The 27,920-nt window shown below is 40.9% G+C and overlaps 1 protein-coding gene across 1 annotated transcript; it reads right to left on the minus strand.

Annotated features, from left to right (window-relative positions):
* On the minus strand, positions 1-27,909 carry waca (WW domain containing adaptor with coiled-coil a). Its single transcript, XM_051411255.1, has 13 exons — positions 27,655-27,909; positions 27,423-27,453; positions 26,401-26,593; positions 17,006-17,097; positions 15,780-15,895; positions 15,543-15,658; positions 7,930-8,178; positions 5,775-5,897; positions 5,343-5,491; positions 4,608-4,732; positions 2,086-2,281; positions 1,840-1,967; positions 1-1,738 (listed from the first exon to the last, which is right to left on the minus strand). Exons 1-13 carry the CDS (start codon positions 27,693-27,695, stop codon positions 1,669-1,671), a joined length of 1,629 nt encoding a protein of 542 aa, XP_051267215.1. The 5' UTR covers positions 27,696-27,909; the 3' UTR covers positions 1-1,668.
* Between the last annotated feature and the right edge of the window lie 11 nt (positions 27,910-27,920).

Below are 27,920 nucleotides of genomic sequence, written 5' to 3' on the forward strand. Positions count from 1 at the left end.
TGGCCCTGGAGAGGCATATTTTATTTCATTTGTCAATATACTTCAGGAAACAATATACAAAGCAATGATGTGGTCACCTTTACTGAACGTGTGGTGCGGTTCAGCTATAGACTCAATAGATAGTATGGTGGGGGGGAAAATAAACAGGCCTTTGCAGCTTAGGACCCTGCTCTTCAACAAACATAAGAGAGGGATGGGACGTGCCAAACAAAAACAACACTGCGTGTGAGACGCTTGTTGAAGATCTTTCCGTCGTTGGTCAGTGGGGAGCAAAGAAAACGTGGGGGCTGCAGGTAAACGAGGCTGTGACACTTAAGACTTTCCACAAGGCACTAGCGTATGAACCAAACCTAACACTCCAATAAAATAACCAGTGCTCGCTTTAGTTGAACATGTTTATTACAATACATAATTTCACATTTGACCTTGTGACCTCTTGGCGCCCTGCTCTGACACAAGAGGAGATCCACATACATCCGCCTCTGACCTGCTGTAGCTGGATTCTACCACTCCTAAACTGGGTGCAAATGAAAATGTATGGATATCATTGTGATTTACTGCTCGTCACTACAACTCTTATAAATAAAACCTTTTTTTTTTTTAATTCTGCGTCCTCTTCTTAAAACTCCACTGTATGTTAGCGACTGTACAAAGGAATGAACCAGGAGGGAAAAAAAGAGGAACAAAACCTGCTGGAACACAAAGAAAAAACTACAAGGAGGGTGTGAAGTGTAGTCTCAGGAGAGGGGGTGTGGCAGGGCAGGGCTGAGGCCAAGGGGAGAGGAAAGGGGGAGTGGGAATGGTCCAAAGCAGCACGCCATCACATCTCTTAAATTGTTTCTAAATCACTCACTCCACCACACCACCAGGCACTGTTTTTTTCAGACTGGAACATGCAGGGCCACCAGAAGCTGCAAATAGATCACTGAACCGTTTGTGAGCGGTCGTGACGGACCTGCGGGGAGGGGGCGTTTACCACGTTGAGTAAGAGGTTACAGTTCGCCCGGAGAGGGCACAGGAAGAGAATCTAGACAGAGTACTCAGTTTACCAATATTTGAGGGAAAAACTACTTTGACACCAGTGTGTTATGCTTTATGCTAAGCTTCTGTGTAAATAAATGGCTTACAAACATCCTCCTCCGTTTACATGCAGGTCGCACGCACTCAGCGGTTCAATGATCTATGAACGGACAAAATGAAGCTTTAAGTCTGCAGACGAGTTAACATGAAGGAAAGGCTAGCTAATGAATGTAGCCGCCTAGGCGTTGATTAGTTTGGATGTCAAAAGCTTTGATAGGCATGGCTTTCCATGGCTTCAATCTACAAAACATATTTACAACATAGATAATAACATCTACAAGAAATCTACATTTTTTCCCACCGAGGGTTTCTTACAAAACAGAGTCTTGTAAACCACCCCACCCTCCTCCTCCTCCTCCTCCTCCTCCTCCTCCCAACAGCTCTTCATGTTCTCTCTGCCCTCTTGGTTCTCCCAGCCCAACGGTCCAAAGCCAACCCGACTGCAGCTCCTGTGTGTGTGTGTGTGTGTTGAGACCGGGCTCAAGAGGAACTGAACAACTGCTCTCCCTCCAGCTTCCAACTATGTGCAATGGGTCTTCTCCCCCCTTCCCTTCCCAAACGCCCGCTTCCAATCGCAACCAGAAGTTCTCAGACCATGAAAGAATTCTGATTCTTCAACTTTTCAAGTTCTTTGATTTGCTGTCTCAGAAACAGTATCCTGTGGAAGAGACAGAGAGAACAATCATCGTCAGTGTTTGTGCTTGGATTAAAGTTTACTTTACACAGCAACAGGTGGATGCTTCTAGACTGTATTCTCACCTCTGCTCACGCAATGTTGCTTGTATTTCACAGACTCTGACCAAGGACCGGAGGTTTTTGAGCTCGGTACAGTTCTCAGACATACAGATGCTCCCCATGGTGTGAGCCTCTTCACGTAGTCTTGATGCCTTGATAGTTTGTCAGATAGAAAACTTGTTTTAAAAAGGCGGTGCCGTGAATAACCACAATCAGCAAAAATGCCATTCCAGTCAGTAGGGTGCTTGGTGAAGTGTTGCTGGGACCAACCTGTTTCTCTGCGTGTTCAGCAGACCAACCCTGTACATGTTTGATAAGATTCTCATTGAAGTGGGCAGCGAGGGTGGGAGTGAAGGAGCAGGAGGGCCGCGATGCTGAGGCAGTGGGGGGAGCAGAGGCAGAGTTGGGGGCGTTGCTGCTGCTGGAGGCGACGTGGTTGGGACCCGGGGAGGGACTCCTCTGACTGCTGCGATCAACATAGGGTGAAGAAGCATGTTAGCATTGAGACATGCTGTGTATGAACAAACTGGTGACTTCATTCTTCCAAGCTCTCTGTCAATAAGCAGCAGCAGTTCTGTCAGTGTCGACTGGATCTGCTCATTCATGGTACTACTGGGCTGGAAGGGCTGTTGAATTGTGTCTTAGTGCCCAGCACACAACCATATACATATTGTTAAACCATTATTTATTCAGTGAAGATTCACTGAGAGGAAACCTCTTTCATAGGAATGCCCTGATCACATTCCCATCACAACCATAAACATAGGGCCCAAGTAGAGAAAAACAAACACAGCAGTGCACACAGTACACACTGTTACACAGCCAGTGAAAGTTGTAGAAATGGCATTAAGCTTCATCCACATACTGTAGGCCGAACGCTTGTAGCTGCAAACCCTGCAAGTCTGAGTAAGGCCAAGTCTGGGATCAGGTAGAGGGAAACAACAAAATTGTACAACCTCCCTATTCAAGTGTGCCTGAGAGACTGACTGGAGTCCATTTTGCCTCTTGTGAGCTAAGAACTGGAGCTCCTCTTCAGTTCCCTCTTCTTCACTGACTTCTGAGCAAAATGACTGACCTTGAAACTAAAGCAGCAACTCATGGACTCTTGTGATTAAATATTTATATGAACGACTACGTTGTCTGCAGCTACCAAATCTATCCACAGACTGTTAATAGAAATATATTCCACTGCACAAATGAACATCACTGAAGTCATTCTTTTATTTTGTGTAACCAAGAGACAACTGAACGAAGCAGCCACTCATGGTTCCATCAATGACCAGCAGATGGTGCCACAACACTACACTATGATGACTATCTAAGGTTGTATGTTGGTAAAAACTCCACTTATAAATTGATGTGAATGGGCTGTCAATCATCATGGCAGTATTTCCACTGTATTTGGCTACATGTGTAGATGATTTGACAATAAAGCACATCAATACACACAGATGATTTCTAAAACAACAATGACAAAGAGGTTGCATCTTTTTTTTTTGGCCTTTTGTTGGCTTTATAGATAGACAGCTGTACAGTCCTTCCAGAAAAAAGTTTTTTGGTCATTGTTGCGGGCAAAAATCCTTGATTATGCGGCACGTTTTCTTAAAATGATATGCATATTTATGCAATTTTATGCGATGAAATTGCGGGAACTTGCAAAAACTGCAGTTTGATAAAAAGAGGGAAAAAAAGTGATTCCCCAACACCCTGTTCTCACTAGGCTACTACCTTTTATCTCTTATTACTTCCTATGATAAGCAAGCATACTACATCACAGAAAGTGCTGGGAATATTTAAGTTCTGTAGCTTTACAAAAGGAATATGCTACAACTTCTGTAAAAATGAATAACTAAAATATAAAAAAATAAAATGTGTGCTTCCTGTTTTACAGAGGTAGCTATACAAAACAGACATCTTCTGTTAAAATAAGTGCTTTCAATGCACAAAGTGCAATCTCTTTTTTACATACTACTAATATACTTACAACTAAGGTTTTTGAAACTAGTATGATCCAACCCACTGGTAACAAAAAAGTGCAATCTTACAACTGTAAAGTTGCATCAACTCCTGAATGAAACTACAACAGTCCACTGTGAAAATGACAACTACAACTGCGTAGCCTCTAACACTGGCCAATCATTCGCCATCTCATCTCCTCCCCCTTCATCATGGCTTCATCGCAGGGTTTGCAGCTTTTCAATGATGTTCACGTCGCGTAATTACATCACTTCATAACGTTCCCATGGCAACAGGGGAAAATGGCTGCTCTTGTGTGAAGTAAACGCAACATTTTTCAACTTTGTTATATGTGACCTTTTTGCAACGAAAATGCGGGGATTATGAAACGATGCAAGCCCCGCATATTTTGTGCGGAAATCGGCAATTTATGCAGCGTATTTAAAAAATGCGGCCCCCACATTAATATGCAGACTTTGGCTGATTATGCATTGAATAATGCGATCGACAAATCGCATGTTTCTGGAGGGACTGGCTGTAGAGAGACAGGAAAGGTGGGTGGAGAGAGGGGATGACACGCAGCAAAGGGCTGCAGGTCGGATTCGAACCCGGGCCGCTGCATTAACTCCATATATGGGTCGCCAGCTCTACCGACGGAGCTAACTGGGCGTCCAGATGTTGCATCTTTAAGAATAATTCAGCATTCAGAGGCCAACAGACTAAACTTAACTGTATACAGTCAACAATAACATCCCACCGTATCAGAGTCAATTAGAGTTCAATTCTCCAGCTACTTATTCTTTTCAATCTTGGGGGAGTTGTGTGCTTGTACGTACCCTTGGCGGTGGAGGGTGCGCGGGGAGGCCGTGTGGGCATCGTGACTGTGCTGCTTGTCGCTGGAGAGGGGCTGCTGGGATGTGGGCTGGGGATGAGATGCCTGCTTCACTGATGACGTGCTCACCTGAACGCAGAAAGTTAGAAACACCTGGTCAAAACAAGCCCTCTCCATGAGATTGAAGCGAACAAATAATAAAAGTATATTTTGTGCAGCCATTTGTCAACACCATGCATCACTAACCCTGTTAGTATGAATCTCTCTTATTTTAAGTGTCTGGTTGAGATGCCACGTGACTCAGTGTATTGTGTGTTTTTAATATGGGATCCATTTGACTCCTTTTGCATGATTCTCCTGCACTTGCTACATTTAAGCCAAGTGGACAGAGACCATAAATGAATGCCATAGAACAAGGCTTCAGTGCCAATCTAAATTCAATCCAAGTCACCTTTTCATATGACTGCAGGTTTGATTATCTGCCACTTGTTGAACTTCTTTTATCATGAACAACTGAATGTTGTCCATTTTATTTATAAAACTCAACTGCGCCTGAACAAAGAAGCAAGGCTCAAGTCCTCACTGCAAGTATTTCAAGTTCATACACGCCAACTGTTGTTTTATTTTCCATTGCAGAGTGTTAGTCTCCCAGGGAAAGTGTACCAAAACTCATGCAGCCGGCTACTTCCTCCACCCAACTGGATACTGTATAAGCTTGTTGAATGTTTTTGTGTCTTACTTTTGTCTGTGAGATGACAGGCTGTGTGCTGAGGAGGGGTTTGAGAGGACCAGCGTTGGTCTGTGGTGTGCTGATCCTTGGAGAAACATAAGACCTGGGCGATGAGGCGTCCGACGTTAATGACATAGGTGACTGGTTCGATTGCTGAGCTGCTCGAGGTACACAACAAGAAAGACAATCTAAGTAATCAATACAATCTACAACATTTAATACCCAGCATGGAAACCACTACATGAGTAAATAGATGATCGCTGTCATAAATACAAGTGAGGAAATGGATTTTCTGTTAGCTGATGCTATAACCTTAATCAGAGCTATTTAACAAATAGGAAACATACAGAGAACACGCAAGGTCCGCTCTGACAAAGTAGTCATTATACAACACACATAACTGACAATGCACACACAATGGTTGACTAGACCTGTGTTTACCTTGGTTGGAGAGTTGAGCAGCTTGAGAGAGGATAGTAGTGATATTGAAAGCCGAGGGTCCAGCAGTGAGGATCTTATGGAGCATCGACTGTAATGAAGCTTGTGTGACAGCAGCTGTGAGAACTAGAGAGAGGAAAACACACACAGTTAGCCTGTGCACTGACATTTTAAGACCTGCTTCTAGAATGGTTTCTGCACTGCGTCAGTGAATTTGACTGTTAAATTCAATAATGTGTTCCATATAAATATGTTCAGTAAGAATGGCATTAGCTTCAACAGGCTACACTGAAAACCAACTGAACATGTTTTCACTAAGGACAATATCTTCAGATTTGGATAGTATGGGCTGAGGGAAGGGTCACAAACATTTTCCTCTTTAGGACACACACGGACACACACGGACACACACACACACACACACACACACACACACACACACACACACACACACACACACACACACACACACACACACACACACCCACACACACACACACACACACACACACACACACACACACACACACACACACACACACACACACACACACACACACACACACACACACACACACACACACAAATTGCTAAATGCTAAAACTGACAACTCATCAACACTACCTGACAATACAGTGGCTAATAAGCCACAGAGCCTTTTCACAGTTGACACAGATTCTCTAGCTTCCCTCTCAACCATACAGACTGCAGAGGTGTATGTACTGCTGCTCCTTGGGTTATATCATATAACTAAGACTCAGACAGTCAGGATGCATGAGGTGCCTGCTACAATGTCAGCCAAGTTTTCCACTCAGTGTTGGCACAACACCGACTGTTAGGCTAGTCATTCATATGCTAGAGAGTTTAAGGGGCTCACAGCAAACAGCATGGGCTGGAGATGCTGCTACACTCCAACAGAAGTGCTTGTCAAATGGTAAAACAGCATCTGAAACAGCAACCCTCCCCACACCTTTCATGTCTGACAATCTTCTCACGGCTGCAAACTCAAGTACAGGCCCCCTAGCAGCTGCCTTCTAGGAGACATCTGAAAGTGTGTGTTGTTGTCCCCATATTGGGGCTGGGTATTGTTAAGAACCTCACGATTCGATTTCGATTCTTTAGGTCACAACTCGATTCGTAATCGATTCGATATTGATTTAAATGCTTCGATATCGATTCAGTAATAAGTAGAATTACAGCTTCGGGAAAGCGACTTCCGTCATGTGTTTGCGTGTTGGTATGGCGTATCGTGGTCGCAGTGTGTATACCATCTTCTTAAAACCCCCGTTTTCCACGACACTGTACGGTAGTAGGTCCTTACATATATCTTTTGTCTTTTGTTTTGGTGGCAGTTTGCAAAGGAAGGATCTGTCGAGTTGTGTCTGTTTTGAATCTGCGGGTTGCTACAGAGCATCTGTATGGTGTCGGCTTAAGTGGTTGCGCAAATTTGTTGTGTTATTGCAGTATTTGAGTACTGCCTGGCACAGCTTACACACTACCTTACTTTTGTCTATTTCCTGTGTTCCGGGTTTACACTGACTCCAAACATCTGCTTTTAAAGTTGAAGGCGCTGGTTTAACACTGCTGCTACCTACTTCGTTTGCCATGTTGTTGTTGTGTGGTTGAGTGCGGCCTCCGTGTTGCTCACCACCCCCCCACTGGCCAGGAGCTTGAATCAATTCAGAGGATTTAATGAATCGATACTGAATTGGGGAAAAAATATATTGCAATGCACTGATGAATCGATATTTTTACCCACCCCTACCCCATATTTACAATTATTGGATCTCTGACAACCGGATGTTCCGACTTCCCTTCAGGTGTGACTGTTGGAACCTCTATGAACACTTTTGCTTTCTGACGTAAGTTCTTGCCAAGCATACCTTGGCCTGGAGGTATTCTTCATCCAGACAGCAATACAAACACCATAGTACTATGGGGATGTCAAGTTAGATAAGATTCAATACTGTGCTCAGACCAACAGCAAGCATTATCATGTCATGGCAAAGCCTCTGGCACTGAGCAGTCAGGACAGAAGCTGATAGAAGTACAGCATATAATTTCAAAGCATCGCCCTGTAACTAGTGCTCAAACACAGTGCAGCTAGCTGAATCTAGACACCAGTTGAAGGTACATGTTTCATCTGCATTTATCTTACCTTCGTTTATTTTCGCCATGTCCACACTGGCATTGTTTAGCTGCAGGGCGGTCTGAAGCGCTGGGAGAAGCTGGCGAAGCAAGGTGGGGTCCTGAAGTAGTGGAGGGGCGGGAGACTGCAGGACTGGGGACACGGGCACTGTGGAGGCAGATGATCCGGGGGGCCCTGATGAGGGGTTCAAGCTCCCTGAGCCTGAGGATGATGACTGGGAGGCAGGGGTCGCTGATGGCTTCTCTACCTGGGCAGACTCTGTGAGGGCAGCAGCAAGGAGGATGTTATCAACAGAGGCAGTCTCGCAAATCAAAATGATAGCTAAATGATTATGCAGTCACTTTCAGACATATTCATTTATACTTGCCTAGGAAGGTGGCTAACAGTGTCAAGCAATGTCAGCTCCATTAAGGGTTCTAAGTAATGGTATACAATCCCACATGAAATTCTGACTGAAACCACGATCATTCTCCAGAGCGGACACAGACTGCTGCAGACTTGCAATACTACACACAGTACAAATTTGCAGTATACTTAGTTCCACATGTGCACTAGCAAACATGATGGCAACCTTCTGACAGCAAGAAGAAAATATCCTTTGTTGTATCTGCCCCCCCAAAAAAAAAAAACCCAAAACAAGAGTAGGACCAAGGATGGGGAATACACTACATACAGTACAGAAAACAAGCATCCAGCAAAACACTGCGGTAATCAATCATACATGAAAGAGCACATTCCTGGTGCTTTGTAACATGAACGGAGTATTACAACTGTTTACTTCCAATCATCCATCAAAAGATAAAACAGTTGCCAATGTAACAGCTATAAAATCCTGTCTGTGAGCATTATGAACAGTGTCTGTATATGAAACCTTAAAGGGATTAATATTTTACTCTAGCTGGACTTCTTGGGTTGTATTTCTTTGTCTCATTGGTACCTTAATCAACACATTTTGTGTAGTGCTTTCTGTACCTCTGCTGCCTTATTTCTGTGGCTTCACCGAGGAGCTACTAGTAATCACAGTACAGACACTATTTTCTACAGCGTGACTGTGACTCAGACGGACTTGGCTGCAGCCTGGCAGACATCCGCAAGAGCATGCGCATGAGGCATCTCTGTTATCTCAGTTAGCCATGCAGCTAACGGTCTTATTAGCTGACTCTGCCTGGACTGGGAGCTCTCGGAGCACTGAGTGAGTGTTGGTGGTACTAGCACAGGAGCTTTGGACCTCTTGCAAACTCAATACACACCATAAAATCTCATCACAGCTAGGGGTGGAGAGAAAATTCTGTTCATAGATGAATCGCTAGTTTCCCTGCAGAAAAGTCAATAACTGGAAATTTAAAACTGAATTCTTGACATTATGATCGCCTGTAACAAAACAGTACCTGGCTGCAGACATAATGGCAGAACTCCACACCAGCATGCGCAAGGGACATGTTCCTCACAGCTGAACCAACTGGATGGTGAAATGCAACGGCAAGATCATGTACATCATGTTTATGTTCTAAGCTAGGCTAACAGCTAGCTACTGAGTTATGGTGAAGATGGCTGACTATAAGCAACAGAGTGCGGCTGCTAGGTACATGTGCATCATGTGTTGGGCGTAGGGCACCACCAAAACAGCCTGATGATCATCAATCACAATGGTATATACAGGCCGCAGCCCCCCTAGTGCTACCACGTTTTTCTGTCATTTATAGTCGTGCTTCTCTGTCCTCTCCTCCGCATAATAGAGGGCAGGGCTCAGCTTCACTCACACACAAACACAGAGCAGACAGAGAGAAGAGAGAGAGCAGAAAGGCCGTGGTTCAGTTTGCTCGGGTTGATGACAACTCAAGTACAAAGTAGAAAAAATAGTAGTGATATTTCCACCTTCTTTGTCCGCAGTTTTTGTTCTTACAACCAAATCATGCGTGTTAATCTAATAATGATCTGTATGTAGTCTAAATGCTTATTTTAGTTTGGGTTAGGCCACAAATCTGAGAGGACAGGAGGATGGACTGATACTGACTGATGTCTGTGTGTTTGATATCAGGACATTTTAGATTTGTTTCCAGTGAGAGTGTATATAGTGACTTTGCTGTGTGGGGTCTTTAAATAAATATTCCAAGGATTATAATTTAAACATAATCTGAAAATACATATTTTTTAGTTGAATAACATCAAACTTCCTTAAGGGAATTTTTTGCATTTGTTTGTCAGGTAGTCATCCAAACATTAGTGGGTCTGTTAGAGGAAGTGTTTTGGGGAGAGGTGAATAGGTATTAAGAAACAGGTTATACATGATAAATGCCATCTATTCATTAATAGCTTGGCTAGTTTAATAGAGGAGTGCCATTATGTAGAAAATATTCTGCAATATTTTGCCTGGAATTCTAGCAGTCTTGGGGGATTTTCTTATGCCAACAACAGACAATTGCACCTGAGGGAATCTTTAACTTTAGGTGACGACTGTGACGCAATGCTGCGTACTTCCTGTGCGGCACAGACCTTGTTGAAACAAAGACCAGACCCCTCACACATAACAGTTAGTCCCACAACGATTTTTTTTGTGTGTTGGCAGCTAGAAAGAAGCACATACAGAACGAGTAAATCCCAGTACGTCAACATGCAGACTACAATCAGAATTGCGTCGCTAGACATCCCCTGCAATCCTATGTAAAAAGTGAATTCCCAGTATGGCTGTACCAAAACAGAAACAGACAACTGTCAGACACAGTTGCTCATTTATGAAGCTGTTTGCATGGAAAAGGCAAAGAAAGTAGGGAATCATGCGAAATATGGATGAAAAGGTGGATGACAAGTCATGGGGCTCAAGAACTCTGCAGAGAAAACTGAAGAGTGAACATAATAGTGAGGTGAAGTTCAGGTGAGCTGTGGCTTGGCACTGAAACCTCAACAACGGTATTATAATCCAACTGTCATACAACTGTAACTCACTGACTCCCTTTACAGCTCTGTTTTGGGTGATCAGATTGCAATCAGATAGTGCTTGACAACATGAAAGTACAGGTGTAAATGCACCAAAGGCGACTGAGGAGAGACTGTGATCTGATCAGCCAAACAAGCATGCACAGCATTTGCGTTGATCAATACAGATATTTGGTTTTACCTAACAAAATATAGGTTGTTGTTTTTTAATTTAGAGAACGAGTAAATGAGAAGACAGAAAGAGACATGACTAATTACCGACTCTGTATATGTTGTGGCATGAAAGCACCAAAAGGTGCGCTTTTCAACTTAACTGCATGAAATACAGCGGGTAAAATAAATATTGAAAACGTCACCATTATTCTCATTAAATATATTTCTAAAGGTGCTATTGACATGAAATTTTCACCAGATGTCGGTAACAACCCATGCAATCCACACTAACAGAAGAAATCAAAGCACAGATGTCCATATATTAAGTTATGTGTAATAATGTGAAATGACACAGGGAAAAAGTATTGAACACATGATGAAAGGGAGGTGCAAAAAGGCATGGAAAGCCAAAACACCAGCTGAAATCTATCAGTAATTAGAAAGCAATCCTGCTACTTCTCAGTGCAAATTAATATCAGCTGGTTCAGTCCCAACTGATGGCCTATAAAAAGGTGTCTCATCACCAAGGTGTCACACAAGAAACATCTCATGATGGATAAACTAAAGAGCTCTCTCAAGACCTTCGCAACTTTATTATTTCAAAACATACTGATGGCATTGGTTACAGAAGGATTTCTAAACTTCTGTATGTTCCAGTGAGCACTGTTGGGGCCATAATCTGGAAGTGGAAAGAACATCATTTAACCATAAACCGGCCACAACTAGGTGCTCCTTGCAAGATTTCTGACAGAGGAGTGAAAATAATTATCAGAAGAGTTGTCCAAGAGCCAAGGAGCACTTGTGGAGAGCAGAGCATGTGAGCAGAGCGGACTGGGTGAACATTTCCACTCCTTGCTCACAGACCTGTCAATTTGCGCCGCTCGTCAGCTCCACCTGTTTCTGCGCATTCTCCGCTCCATCATAAATTTTATCCCGCTCCACTCGCTCACCACTCCGCTCAAAAAAAACCCCCCCTGCATCGTACAACCCTCACCTGCAATCTTCTATTCACAAATAAAACATGAGCTTGGCCGTTTTTCCCCAGGCTACGTATTTTCATTTCATTTAAAAAATACTTACCACAACTCAACTAAGACATAAGGATAATGTTCCGTTTTTAAGCCGACAAAAACAGTGAGACCACAAGTTATTAATTTAAATAGATTCCAAAACGACTCTTTACCGACTGCAACAATGTCGCCGCATTCTTTTTCTTGTTCCACATCATCCCCATCTGTTACTTTTACAGGAATAGTACACTTGTACGACTTCTCTCTTTTCTGAAGTACACATTAAACTCCACAGTTTTGAAAGAAAATAGTGTGGGTGGGCGTGCAGGTGCAAAGATGAATTCTGGGTGGGGCATGAGCGACCGGAGCGAAATTGGAGTGAGAGATAAGGCTCCGCTCCACCTTTTAAAAAAATGACCGCTCCTCGCTCAACACAAAATCCTTCCGCTCCCCACTCCCGCTCATATGCTCTGGTGGAGAGCTTCAGAAAGACCTGGAATCAGCAGGTGCAATTGTTTCAAAGAAAACAATATGTAATGCACTCAACCGCCATGGCCTCTATGCACGCTCACCGCGCAAGACTCCATTGCAGAAGAAAAAGCATGTTGAAGCACGTTTAAATTTTACTACACAACATTTAGACAAGCCTGTGAAATACTGAGAGAATATAGTCTGGTCAGATGAGACCAAAATTCAACTCTTTGGATGCCATAAAAAACAACATGTTTGGAGGTCAAATGGCACTGCACATCACCCCAAAAACACCATACCCACTGTGAAGTTTGGAGGTGGGAACATCATGGTGTGGGGCTGTTTATCAGCATACAGCACTGGCAAACGTCATATGAATGAAGGAAGGATGAATGGAAAAATGTACCAAGAGATTCTTGATAAAAATCTGCTGCCATCTACCAGGATGATGAAGCGAGGGTGGACATTTCAGCAAGACAATAATCCCAAACACACAGCCAAGGAAACTCAATTGGTTTCAGAGACAGAAAATAAAGCTGCTAGAATGGCCCAGCCAGTCACCCTACTTGAATCCACTAGAAAATCTATGGAAAGAACTAAAGATCAGAGTTTATAGAAGAGGTCCACAGAAACCTGAAGATTTGAAGACTGTTTGTGCGGAAGAGTGGGCCAAAATAACACCTGAGCAATGCATGCGACTAGTTTCTCCATACAGGATGCGTCTTGAAGCTGTCATTACCAACAAAGGCTTTTGTAGGAAGTATTAAATAAATTTCAGTAAGCGTGTTCAATACTTTTTCCCTGTCTCATTCCATTTCATTACACATAACTTTATAACATAAATTATTTATTTTGGTTTCTTTGTACGTGTGGATTGCATGGGTTGTTACCGACATCTGGTGAAAATTTCATGTCAATACCACCTTGAGAAATATATTTATTGAGAAAAATGGTGACGTGTTCAATACTTATTTTACCCGCTGTATCATTTATCTAGTCACAGAGCAGCCTACACACTGGTGCTGCAACACACCTGTACAATATTTTTTACACAAAGGAAGGAATAACTTCATTTATTACATTTGCCTCATTGACAAGAATTTCTCAAAGACAGTCTTCCGCAAAGTTTATAATGTCCACCCTAACTCAACAACTCCAACAACCTTGCCTTAAAATGTTTTAAGGCAGAGACGATTTGCTGCCACCTCAAATTACAAGCACACGTTTTGCTTTGGACGACAGAGATTTGATTTCAATGAGGATAACGAGAATGCATTAAAAATACCGGGTGCAAATGCAAAGGTAAGATCGTATTGTTTATTATCTGGATAAGGTGTCCGTATAGAGATCACATTTTAATACCATGTATAAATGTGGCGATTGTTTCTCCTGCTCACACATGATCTATGTTCCTCTGTCTAGCAACAGAACTTCTGCATACATTTATCTTAATGAGAACAGGAAGCAATTTGATCAGCGGAAAACTGATTTAAATAATTTACCATCTCGCAGACGATTATTTTATCTCTAGACTGTCAACACGGGCCAAGACTGTAATGGATTTGGACCAACGTGGTTCGATCAGTTACCAGATTACTTTGAGTGCACAGCCACTGTACGCTGCTTAAAACCACTTCAGCATGCAAGGTTCCGCCATTTATAGTCTCAGTCTTTTGGTCATCAGCCAAAAGGTCAGCTCAACAATAGTCATCATTGACTAACCAATAAAAACCACACTTAAGCTAAAGGGTTTCAGGTAGATTTGTAGAAAGATGGTGACAGAGAAAGAAAACACCCATCCTTGATATTTTGGGCCAAGCAACAAAATATATAGACATGCGATTCATTAATATCACTTGCAGCTAGGGCTGCGAAGGGGCGTACATTTTCCGGTAAATTTCCGGAAACTTTCCAGAAACTTCCCATGGAAAGATAAGCTGGGGAATTTGGGAAACATTCCAATTTGGAAAGTTTCATGGGAATTAATGGGAAATTATGGGAATTAACTGGAAAAGTTGGGTAATTCATACAATATTGAAATGTATTTCTTTGTATTTGTACTACGTTGGTCGTTTTAATGTCGATTTTAAATGCTCTTACACACTTGTTTACATTGCTGCTTTAGTCCGGTCATCAATTTATGCATTGCACGGTGTTGCTGTGCATGCAGTACAATGTAAAGTTTTGTTTTCGAGCTGGTTTGCTAAATAGGCTAACGTAGCTAACAATAACACTAGCCTGCCACTGCCCCTGGTGGCTCGAGAAAAACGCCAAAGCACTTGTTGAAATTGAAATCGAAAATGGCAAAATATTATTGAAATGTAAGACTTATAACGGAATTACTTGAAATGTTAGTGTTTCTGTAGAAAAACATTATTATTTCACATTGAGCTTGTTTAGATGAGCCACAAACAATAACAAGACAGCTGCTGCACTGGTGACGTCCATGTTCTTTCCGACTGGTAATGCCCAAAGACAAATGGAACGCTACAAGTGGTACAAGCCAGGCAATTAAGTCACATTCTCCCGTCAGAGCAACTCGGGCGGGGGATTTACGAGACAAATGGATAGCACCACAAGTAGTAGCCCAAACCATTGACCTTTAGCTTTGCCTTTGCTATGGTTATATGCGGACAATACAATCACCAAATAGGTTAATAGCAATGGGTTATGTATTAACCCCCCCCAAAAAAGAAAAAAACATTTAAAAAAATAAATGTTGGCAAGTATGTAGTAGCCTATGCTGATTACTGCGTGTGTGCATGTCATTGACGAATATAGGGAGGACATTCAACTGAAGTTGCATTAAATCAGGTTGTTTTAAGCAAGATTATCCTGCAATATGTTTCTTTTCAACTACATGTAAGTTCCCTGTTATAGACTAACAGTATTATAACAAGCAATATTAAAAATATCAATTTTATTCCCATTTATTTCTGTTCATTCCCTTTAATTCCCATATATTCCCGTTAATTCCGATGGAAAGTTCCCAACTTTGAAATTTTGCAACCCTACTTGCAGCAGACAGGTGAGGATGTGTGCTGTAACACTTACTAGCACCAGTAAAGCCAGGGGCTGCCGATGCTTGCATTGCCTCCCTTCTATAGTCCCTGTCTTTGGGGAAACTGTTGACAACCGCAGTCTTTGTTGCCTCTTTTTGCCTCTGTTCTCTGTGAAATAGATACAAGCATGCATGCAAACAGATGTTAACCACATATACAACCTTTATTTGACACTGCTTACAATAATGTGTGTTTTATCAAATGGTTTGGGTAAATGGATTATAGTCACCTCTCCAGCCATTCTTTGGGCTTTTCCCACTGGGACACCTCTGTCCTGCAGTTGTAATAGTATTTCTTTCCAGATGAGCTGATGTGCTCTGACCAATCGTCACCAGGTTCATAAGGCTGAGATAAAGAGAAAATATTTAGGAACATGAGGCCAGCCAGACAGAAGCCAGTTGTGTGCGTGTGTCTCTGTTGAGGAGATCTGATGCAAGAGCTTGTAATGTGATCTGAAATGTACGAGAGATACTGGGGATGGCAGATAGCTATAGCTGAGCTGTTTTAACAGAGGCTTTTTAAATGGGAGGGATGGCTTAATTCAGAGACAAGATTGTTAAGGTAACCAAAGTGAAACAGTTTGCTATTAAGAAAGGTCCACTGTATTGTGACTGATGATTTCTGCTCGTTTCCTGCATCCTGTTACCATTTAACACTGTAATCCTGTGCCCCCATCGCCTTATAATGTCCCAATTTAATTTTGTTATTTAGGTCAATATTGTAAAGCAAATGCAAAAAATAAAAACTGTTAATTATTGTTTATACATTACTGAAACTGTAAATAACTTTACATAAACACAGTGTAACTGAATCTTCTTGATATTCAACACTGTTCAAGAGCACATTTGATCACAGCATCAGATCTTTCTTCTTGGTGGTGCAGTTAACATGTTTCACATTAGCACTGTAATGTAACTTTGCCTTCTTTATCACATATGCTGACTAAACAGCATTACTTGGGAATTACTTTCTTCCCCAATTAACATTAAGCATGTGGGTAAGGGGAGAACAAAAAACATGAGTTATGAATTTTGGCTTAAGAACGTAAAAACAGAACATTAAAGGATGGGAAACAAAATGAGCAGAGAACTTAAATCATTCCCGAAAAGTTATTTAATCTACATTAATAACCAAAAAGTTAACTTTTAATTAGAGAGGAAATGAAAAGAAAATAATGTAAGCCAAATGATTGTCTGCCACTGAATGATGTTTGCACTAATCCCTGTGCTGGGTTTTCATTTGACAATATGAAGTAGTAAAATTTTCCTAGATTTTATCTTTGCTATCAAAGCAGTGGTGTGTTACATTTTATTGAATGTTTTTCATATTTACATAAAAAGTACAACAAAACCAAAAACATCAAAGCTGTGAAACTACAGAACAGAAGCTAGCACCAGGAAACGGTCCTGGAAAAAAATATGCTTCGTCCATCTTTAAGGCAGCGGTAACACTTACTGTGTCTGAGGTCTTGCTGGGGTTAGAATGTGAGTTGGAGCTATGAAGGGAACTGTGGTTGTGAGAATTTTCTTGTGGAGAATAACTGGTCCCTGCAACAAAACACAAGGAGTGGGAAAGACACCATCAGTAACAGACATTAACAATATTGTGCCAAATTCATAGACATAGCTGAAAAGCCTGGCTGAGAACTACAACAAAATGCACACACCAACCCGAGGACATGAATGCTCACAGTTGCCTCAGAAAACGGAAAGACAATAGGTGGTCAAATATTACATGGCTTTAACTTTTAGACACATGCACAAGCAATAATAAATACCTTTTACGGGTGTATACAGACTGTGCGATAACCATCTTGCAAGGGCTATTAAAGTCTTGGTTTCAAACTATGTCCACTGCCCCGGTCTCGTGTTTTGTTAATGCAGCAAAACAATAAACACCGACTATAGCACTGGCACTTTTCTGCTTTAAAAACCTGAAACGCATTTCGCTAGCTTACCAGTGTATTCAAGTTTATCTTATGTCATATTCCAATTTGTTGCTATGTAGCAGCACTCACAGTGAGGGATTTTGGTCCTAAACTTGTGACACAGGTGCGACAACCTGTTTTAGTTCTCCAAAGCTCTAAATAAGCTGTTTGTGGAGTCTTACCATGAGATTAAGGCCCTCTATTATGGACTGACAAACATTTCACTATGCTCTTACAAGAGTCTCTCCGAAATTCTTAGCACAGTCGATTTCAAAAAAAGTGTACTGCAAACAGATTTTCTACTGGCCACTGCCAGTCCAACAATCAGCGATTGCCAATATATTCGCCCTTGCGTCTGTGTTCTACGGCTACACTGAAAACCGCAGTATACTGTGTCTGACTGTAGCTAAACCATCAAGCTATATGGCAACTCCATTAATGTAACACCGTTACTTAAACTTGTTGCTACACCTGTTTGTCTAACAAAGCATCCCAAGTTTAAGATTCTCTGTCCACTAAGTACTAAGCTGCTTCCTGATAATTCTGATATGAAAACACAGCCAACACTACTACAAGTGTAGCAATCAGATGGCAAGACTGAACTTGCTTTTGCTCATCCCATCTTCTCACCTCTACTATTATTAGATGCCACAAGTGTTAGCACTTCAGGATATTTTGACATTTGTAACATTTTTTAGATTTCTTTGGGGGTTTAATTATATGTCAGTGAGGCAAACCACAACAAGGAAGGCAAGCTTGAAATAAAAGCCTCTGGTGACAAGGTTTTCTTACGTACAACAGAAGGTGAGGAGAGATTCACTGAGCACCATACGCAGCCATCTATGGCAGTCTGTACATACAGAACCACCGGCAACAATCTGTGGCATGTCCAACAGTGTTAAATAAATGCTTTAGCTTGTAAACTGTGGCTTGGTATTATAACTTCATATAACTGCAGCTAGACAATGAGAAACAACATACAGACGATAAAAGCTGACTGGTAACAGAGTTAGAGAAACTGTTTTGCAATTTTGTTGAAATAAAAATACTAGATAACAAAACTGAAGCTGATGGAAAAACTGAATTTTGATTGTAACTATTTTTTAAGCTTGGAGAGTCTTGACCCACACTACCCAAAATCAGATCAACATCACATTAACAACAAAACCTTTTCCCCAGGTACATAATCATTCCCACTACTGTGCATTGATGGAAGGCACTGATAACTTTGATTACTTGTTCCCATCATCCAAAACCCTGTTCAGAACAGCACAATCTAACATCTGGGAATTCAGTAGCTGTTGCAGCTCCAAACAGTGTTTCTTTAAGGCATGTTTCCAAACTGTGAGAGTCACTGCTCAGATAGTATTGTGTGCATTGGATTAATTGTGATTCATCCAGTTACTTCTCTGTAACATTTATTTCTAACGACCTTTGTTATTTTCATCTGCTGCTTTGGATATCACATTAGATACACGGTGCTCTATGTAACACTTTTAATACCAAGGACGTGCACTTTACTCATGTTGTCAATACACTGTGGCACATAAATGGGTGTTGAAATATTGATACCTACAAGCTCTCACACCTGCTTTATTAATCCTTTGTTTTAAAGTAATATTCAGGACATTTTGAACTTCAGTTTCCTTATGTAGTGGTGTTTAGGGCTACCCAAACAGAAAGATGATGATTCGAGTCATCAGTCGAGAAGATCATGAGTCGACTCGCATTTTGTCAGTCAAATCAATGCACTTTTGTTTTTTAATCTGCGTCACTGTTCACAAAGCAATGCAAGAGCAACAGCAGGGCAAGCTGGAAACTTTACTGAGAGTCACAATGACCACAAACCACAAAACTAACTGTGATAAAAGCAGAAAAGGGCGATAGAAACAGAGGGCAGTGCAACTCCAGTCTGTTCGCTGCTCTGGGGCACTCTGCTTCAGTGATGACTGTCAGTGAAGTCGGCTAAAGCACTTTTGAACCAGACGATGGTAAATCCTCCTCCAGTGCCATCCACTGTGACTGACTCTTTGGCTGACAGCACTGTCAGCAGCCCAGCAGAACAGATAGTTTATAACTGAACTATGAGGAGGACGGACACTTTTACTTTCTCTATCTATCTCTACATCGGATACATCGCAAGAAGCAAACCACAGACAATCCACAATGGAGAGGTACTTAACAACAATACCGTATGATAAAACATTCAAATTAAAATATTACCTACGTGTCTTGATAAGTTAAGTGGGTAAATTCAACCTTTTTTCACCTGTTTTTCAAAAAACTAAAATAGGCCATTAAAATGAACCCGTTATTATCTATATTGACTGAAATTGAACATTTTATAGTGACAGTTTTTTCAACTACATCACCCAGCACTAATGACAGAAGAAAAACAATGGCAATAAAATGTGAGTCTTACAGGTAAAACATTACTCTTTAGAAGACTTGTGTAAGCTGATATCAGTTCAGTGTGGCACTGAACTCAAACAAAAAGGATAGATAGGTGGAAGAAAAAAATAGTAGAATCTTCATATTGAACAGCCAAATCTGATTTTACTGACAATCGAATACAACCCAAGTAGTGTTTGAGTTTCAATGACAGGAGTTAATTAGCAAGGGTAGCATTTTGCAGGTGTGTTCAAAGTAAGGTTGTTCAAATCACGTTCACAACTGATTCAAAATGACATTCCTCCTTCCATAGACTCGGCGCTATCCAACATAGGCGTCCCCACAAGGAAACTGGTTTGAGGAGGTGGTAAGCATGCCTCAAAATACTTGAGATCCAGTTATGAAACTACTACATTGATTAAGTACCAATATGATATGCATAAAAGGTTTAAGTAGAAAAATCTTTTGAAATTGATGTGATAGGACTTGCTAGATTATTTCTTGAGAAAGAGTCACCACTTTATTGGTATTGCTTAACTACAAAAAACACAGTTCACTTGAAACTGCACAGTGGTGTTGAAGAGTGATGAGTCTTATCACTCAGGTCAACCGGCTGAGTACAGAGTACTGAGTACACAGTGAACACATCAAACTGACAGCAGCCAAAAGACTCATATTAACCATTATAGAATGAACTTTAATTAGCAACAGATGATATTTGACTACTGCCTGTGAAGTCTGTCATTTTAACTGCAGAAAGTGACAGACAGAGTCACCTGAATGTTTTCTGCATTGTTCTTAGCTAAAAATCAATCATAAGAGAATCATTATCCTGTGAGCTTGAAGAGTTCAGGTATTTTACCAGGCAGTGAAATTAAAATGGAACCAGCTATTGTAACTCACCACCAATGGGGTGACTGGATGACAGTTTAAACACTTCAATCAAAAAATGTATTCATTCTTTCTGAGGTGCTCTACATTTCGGCGAGGTAGGACGCCTCTACAATAAAAGCTATGGAAAACACCGCAACATATAACAAAATATTTGAATCTAACAAAAGGTTTAGCATAACACTGGACATCAAGGAAAATGGGGACATCCTTACTTACTAATTAGTTACAACAGTAATGAGAGTACCGAGACTATTAGACATACATGTATGAAAACATTTTGGAAATCAAGTCTACAGTTACTAAAAGTTTTCCTCACGCTGTCAACCAGATACCAGGCCACCAAATAATGACAAAGTCACTACAGGAATGTAATATATTTGAAGTATATAAAAAAGTGAAAAATAATTTACAAGCTACAGGAACACCCTAATGCAGAGATCCAGAGAGAAAGAGTGAAACAGAACATCAAACGTGCGCCACATGCCACGTACTACTGTCTGCTTGCACAAGAGGAGAGGTAGAGACCCCGATGAAGTGGATTGGGATTACTCTGAGCACCATGCATGGGGATGAATTACAATACATCTTAATATATTTCTCACCTTTTACAGGATGGTCTGAATAAGCTGCGAATAATAATTTCATTTGTAATAATACATTTCTCTACTGTCCCCCAGAATTTTCCCGGACACTGTGACTTAAGAGTCCCAGGTGCCTTTTTTTTATTTTGAGAGCTGACATCTGCTGCAGAATCATGAGTAATATATGATTACATTCGCAATCAGCTCATTAGCCACAAAACAGATGTTTTTTTCCCCAGGTGCAAAATTACAAGAGATAGTTTATACTAAACTATACATTTCCCCAGTGCAGGGCTCCAGGGTACAACAAAGGACGTAACGCAATGCACTGCGTGTACTGTCAGGAGTGCGGTCAGAATATGGCCGGAAATAGTGCATTCGTGAGTGGGTCAACAACGTTTCGTATCGAAACTTTAAAAAACATAACATGTCTAAAAAACACACGATATGCCGTGACAAGTGTGTAGAGAAAGTGGCCCCTCTCCCAGCTGCATTTCAGCGGCAGGTAGTAGTAATCAGGTCCTCTTTTAATTGGAAATGTTTTATTTTGCATAGTGTTTTAATTTGAAATGTTCAATTTCAGCTCAGTGAAGCACTTTAAACACTTTACTTTTCTTTTTATATATAATTGTGCTTCAAATAAAGACAAGCATTTCTCTACACCTTATTCTTGTTTAAAAATCATTCACATTATATGAAAGTTATGGAGAGCGATAAAAAGGTGACCATATGGCGTTAAAGGCAACGCAATGAAATATTTGGGTGCACCTACATTTTGTGCTGGCGCACCTAAAAAAAAAAGTTAGGTGCACCAGTGCAACTGATGCAACAAGTTAGTCTGGAGCCCTGCAGTGGCATTAAATATCAGTTATATGAACAAAACCAATAAAGACCTCTTTCCTGTAGCTGAAATCAAAACAGACTTGCTTGATTTAACCTTTTTACACCATGCAGAACTCACTTAATAACAGGAAACAGCACTCTAAAGGGCAACACACACATTGGCAGTGTATAATGTGCATCAAAAAGGTCCACATTCATTGTTTTTTATGTAAGCCCGCAGACTGGTGGCATTTTTACAAGCGTGAACATTTCACTGTCCTATTTGTCAGCGTCCATACATGTCAACAAAAGCAGCCATTTTTTCATGTTTGTTTTCTAAATTTGGCACATTAGGGCTACAGTACTCAGTGATTACTGTCGTCTCTATAGTGTGTCTAGTCTGTGCTGTGTGATGCTGCTGATGTGTGTTATTGCATTCTGCTTTAGAATATATTTTTTTGTAATTTAAAATTTACATGTAGAACTTATTTGCTTAAAGTGTTTTAAAGATAACAAACAGTACTTAGAACAGTCCAATAAGCCTTCTCAAAAAAGTCTAGAATTTGAGACTAATTAATAATACCAGTGCAGGGTCAGAAAAATCAATCTTCTAAACAGCACCCAACATCGTTTTCCCTCACTGATCATCGTACCAACTTGTGCATCTCCCCTGTTGAGCTTGCTAGTTTGCTCCCAGCTTATGCTGTGCTTGTGAGCCGATAGCATTTAATAAACACTTTCAATTCCCACATCAAACATAATTTGGTTTAGCTGTCAACATTTGCAAGTAAGTTATAAATAACTAAAATTACACAGACTCGGTTAAGATCTGAAACCTCCTTTCATCTGAGAAACCATACATTTTCTTTTTGGGCGTTAGCCTATAATGTTTACAACTTGTAGCTACAACTATGAGGTGAGCACCATCGGTTGACATGAAATGATCAGCTAAATCATTTCAAGCTGCAATATGACTAAACTCCTCAATAAGCTCAATATTCCACACACTGACACATGATTTTGAGATTTTTATGATGAACCTGCTATGCTTGTTTACACGTCTAGCAGACACAGAACAATGTTAACATTCATTTGGAATCGAGCTTCTGGCCGCTGGATAAATGTAAATTGATTATTTACTCTCCTTTCAGCTCTGTTTTGGTTTTCACTAGGGATGGGTATGAGTACTCCTCTGGACATTGGTATTTGTTCAGCGTTTTAAGTACTAACATTGGGTCTACGCATGCACAGCTGCAGGCAGAAGGATGACCAGTAGACTAAACGAACGTGCAGTGGAAGCTATGCAATAGCAAACTTGTGTATCATAGAACAACCAATTCTATGATAAACCATCTGTAGATTGAGTAAAAGGCAAAAACAGCAGAGACGGTTAACAGGAAATCTTCAATCGCTTCATTTGTTAACGTTAGCGGTGTTTCCAAACATCATTGTGATGCTGCCAAGGCAGAGATTAGCTGGCCCGTGACACAACGGGTAACTGGAGATATGTGCCTAAACTTTGTGGAAGGAGGAGGATTTTGTCAGCTGATGGCGTTTGTTGAGCTGGAGTACAAGCTATCATCGCGGGAAACAACAACTGATGTAGCGAAGAAGATGTAAGAGGATAAGTGCAATGAACTTAAGGGTTGATCTGCAAAGATTGAATGAACTGTTTAGCTATAGCCTAGGGGCCAAGACGGCTGCAGATGGAAAAGGTAAACCAGCCACTGCTTTTTTTTAAACCAGACAAATAACGATCGGCTAATCCCTACAGTCTCTGTGCAGTGCAGAAACACCAACATTTTCACTTGGGTGTTCATTTCATGTAAGACCCTAGTTTTACATGCCTAGTTTTTTTTTTTTTAAATCAACTCTTGAAAAATATTAGCTGGGTCTACAGGTGCTAAATTCTCCACTATGTTCACCAGCTAGTCGCAGCTGTCTGCTGTTTGGTGCTAAGCAGGTAGTACACAGTGGGTTCATCAGAGCGTGGTTGGTGAGAACAGCTGCTTGCTGTGTCTGGAAACAAGGCGGATGACAGAGGTGAGACTGAATCCAAATGGTAAAGTTTGGCCAGAAAACCAAAACAATGAGCTGGAAGATGCAAAAACACTCTGCAGAGCTAAGCAGGACGGCAAGAGTTGGGCAATTATTCTCAGTAGGTTTGTCACTACAAGCACCACCTTTCACATTACAGATAGTCATTTGACCTATTGTACATAGAAAAGTGTTGATTAGGGCAGCTTTAAGTTAGCATCCCATTATTTCAAATCTAATATCTACTTCCTTTTATTTTACAAGTTGCAAATAAAAATGTTGATACTGATCTGAATCAGTGAGTCATCTGTTCACAGTTTTGACTCAGCACAGCTTTGTAACCAGCTGGTTAATCTTGGGAGATGACGGTACATCTTTCTGTAGTTTAACTTTGACAGTCATCCCATGTGTTCTGTGTTTTGCTACATACATTTATCATCGTATCAGCACTGTTTCCACCTATATTCTTCTTTTCATCAGCATCCGTCCATTATTTATATTAATCATGTGTTAAAATTCTGTGAAAGACCACTTTGCTATCTAAATCGAAATTACATGCAAGGTTATTACACATCAAGCAGACATAAAAAACTCTTGTTTGATGCCATTTACAACAAAAAGCAATAAGTTCAAGGGTAAATGGCTACTATCTATGATAGCAGAAGACAGCTGAAATAAATAAAGCTCTTACTTTGGAAGTGTATTTCAACTGTCCGTGTCTAAAGCCTTCGATACCAGTTCAATCTCAAATATCTCGAAATAAAATGCAACACTGTCTCTCAGAATCTGTACACAAATTCCAGTGAATATTTGTGGTCATCAGGGTCATAGTTTCAACACACAATCTACAAATTAACCCACCCCACTGGCAACATCTCTACCAGGCCTCTCTGTCAGTGAGGGAAACCTTGTAAAACTGTATGTGCTGTTGGTTTGTAGTACAGAAATATTGCACACAGAGCAGTGACTGCTGCAGATCAACTTCAGTCTTCCAAATGTTTCACTAAGCAAATGTATCACTTTGAAAAACCGGCTACACAAAACATTATGTTTGCAAACTCAACTCTGGCAGCTCAACACAATACTCTTCTGAAATGCCCCATGTTGCAATAATGCGTTTTCATACACCAAAATTATACCACAAACATGGATCAAAATGCTTTTTAATACATTTTTGAGAAATGGAGGAATGTTTGTTTCCTTTCATTTCTCTTGAAATAAGAAAATACTGCAAGACTTAAATCAACATTTAAATCTACCCCTATATACGAATTTCCACTTTCCATCCCTAAAGATTCCCTTTTCAAACCTTAGGAAAATGTACTTCTGATATAATGTTAGTGACACCCTAAACAAGGCAAAAAGACACTTATTCCACCGACAACATATTCCGTTCAACACACGAATGCCTGGTCAGTGCGTGTGGTGTCTATTAGAATTCAAATATATTTGCAAAACATCTAGATTTGTAGTTACTGTTATAGAAACAGCTGAGGTTTACCCGACTGGTAAAAATAATATGCTTCTTGATTAAATACAGTGTTTCCTCTAGGATTTTATTTTAGCAGTGGGGGCAGGCCTGTCCGAACACCCACACCCCCCCGTCAGCAAACGTTTTACGTATGAAACAGAACTGACACTTCGCTGCAACACAAACAAATATATTTACCGTTTTAATGTTTCCAGATGTTTGATATCAGGACGTTGAGCTGAGAACTGACAAGTTGAACGTTGGAGTTACAATGTGGAGTTGAACTGGACAGCCCCAATAACCTCTGAATAGTTCTACTTGTTGTTAAATTGCAATGTGAGCGGCAGCCAACGGGGGTGCATTATGTCGGCAGGACCATTTAAAAGGCAACCGTGACTACATTGTGCATCTGCCCCATTTCTGATACCGTGGTGGCAGAAATTTAACAGCGGCTCCAAAATCAACATAGAGGAAACACTGAAATAGAAAATTGGTCGGTTGTTACTTACTTTTGTAAGTTCATATATTTTAGGCATGTCTGGTTGAAAACAGCAACTATACTTTCTACTTCCTGACATAAATAAGCCTAAAGCAAGCTGTACTGCCTGCAGAGTACCAGGCTGCTGAATTTTAGTGTTGAATATTACTGGATTGAGTGACATTAGCCATAAAAGTTAAATATCTGTTCTCTAAACCCATTTTATTCTCATTAACCACGGTCTCTCACCTCCATCCCTGTCTCTGGCCCGGTGTGTGTGGACAGCCTTTGCTCTGCTGTGCCCTGTGCTGTCGATGTGTTTGTTTTCAGGGCTGTCAGACCTCCTGAGCATTTTACAAGGAGGGGTGACATCTGAGGAGTCTCGCATCTTTTCATGTCGGTGGTCACCTCCTGGATGGCTCTTAGATGAGTATTTGAGAGTCTGTGGACACAAATCAAAAACCTCACTACAACCCATTATCTTGTGCGTGCAGTCATCAGTAGGTCTCTCAAACACTATGTTCGGCTGCTCCAAGCACTGCAGTGTCAGCACACTTGAGCATCAAAGTTTGAATATCTCAGGAATTAATTTGCAGAGCTTATCTCCATTCATGCAGCTAATTATTTATTATTTGAAAGCAGCTTTATCTCTGTCAATTCCTTCCAGTGCTACATTACTAAGCAGCCACATTCGCTGTGCTAGTATGGCTGTTGACTAGTTTCTCACTTGGTAACGATGTGTTTATGTATAATGACAAATGTATCATTTCTGATAATGACGAAGTAAACAACATTTTATGAGACCAACTATTACCAGCCATCGGTTTGGCTTATTAACTATATTTAGAATTTAATTGTTAATACATTGCTTGGCAGTATATATATAGAACACTTTGATGTTTCGAGAGCTCAGCTAGCTGTACCCTTAAAATGACAGATTGCGGTCAGGCCCTAATCGGACTGGCTAGCAAGGTAGCTAACAGTACCAGGCTATCATTAGCTCTGAGCTGTAATAAAACTCGCCTGTACCTTTTCCAGAACAGCTGAACTCGACGAATACACTCCGTCTGTTTTTTCTTTACCTGACTATATATACGTTAGGAAATATTTGCAGCGCTCAAGCTGCAATTTCAAACAAAATCATTTACTTTTCACTTTATTTTCCGCACTGACTGGGGCCTGTTGTGCTCAGCAGAAGCCTGAACTAGAGTGTCCATTTTAATCTTATTTGCTGCTAGCAAGCTAGCAGGCTACGGTTAGCTAACAAGTACCTGATAGGGCTGAGAATCTCTTCGGTCGCACCTGTAAATATAAAGAAAACTCTTGTTAATATCAAGCTTCAAATGTCAACCTCGAGAGATAGTTGAAAGTGTTGCAACAGCTGAACCTGCAAGTTTCCAGACACTTATTTTGGTTTCAATAAAAATGGCGGATTGTCAAAGCGTAGCTAACGTTACGAGGAAAAGGAAAAATCTGAATAAGTAACGTTAAAGAGATGTTTACCCATCGCCGAGTCTCGGTTGTTTCCTTGCATACATTACCATCAATGCCGTGTTAGTGTGTTTGGAGTGGGATGTGAAAGACTGATAACGGTACTATGTTTTTCTTGTTGATTCAGCGACCTGAAATCGTCAATTATTTCAACCTAGCTTGTGGGTATTTCAATGCTATCGGCAGCACTGGTCGAAAGAGCGCCCTCACTCAGTCCATCTCCCACTCACACACACACAGCCGGGACTCTGTCTGCCGAGAGAAGACGGAGCGCTGGA

Source organism: Dicentrarchus labrax, unplaced genomic scaffold (assembly GCF_905237075.1).
Source record: "Dicentrarchus labrax unplaced genomic scaffold, dlabrax2021, whole genome shotgun sequence".
In the NCBI taxonomy this organism is placed as follows: domain Eukaryota; kingdom Metazoa; phylum Chordata; class Actinopteri; family Moronidae; genus Dicentrarchus; species Dicentrarchus labrax.

Excerpts from the sequence above, each read along its gene's own strand:
- waca (XM_051411255.1), bottom strand. The coding sequence starts at position 27,695 with ATGGTAATGTATGCAAGGAAACAACCGAGACTCGGCGATGG. Across the intron at positions 15,896-17,005 it reads CCAGCAAGACCTCAGACACA|CCTTATGAACCTGGTGACGA; the intron begins GTAAGTGTTACC and ends TCTTTATCTCAG. Across the intron at positions 4,733-5,342 it reads CTGTCATCTCACAGACAAAA|GTGAGCACGTCATCAGTGAA; the intron begins GTAAGACACAAA and ends TTCTGCGTTCAG.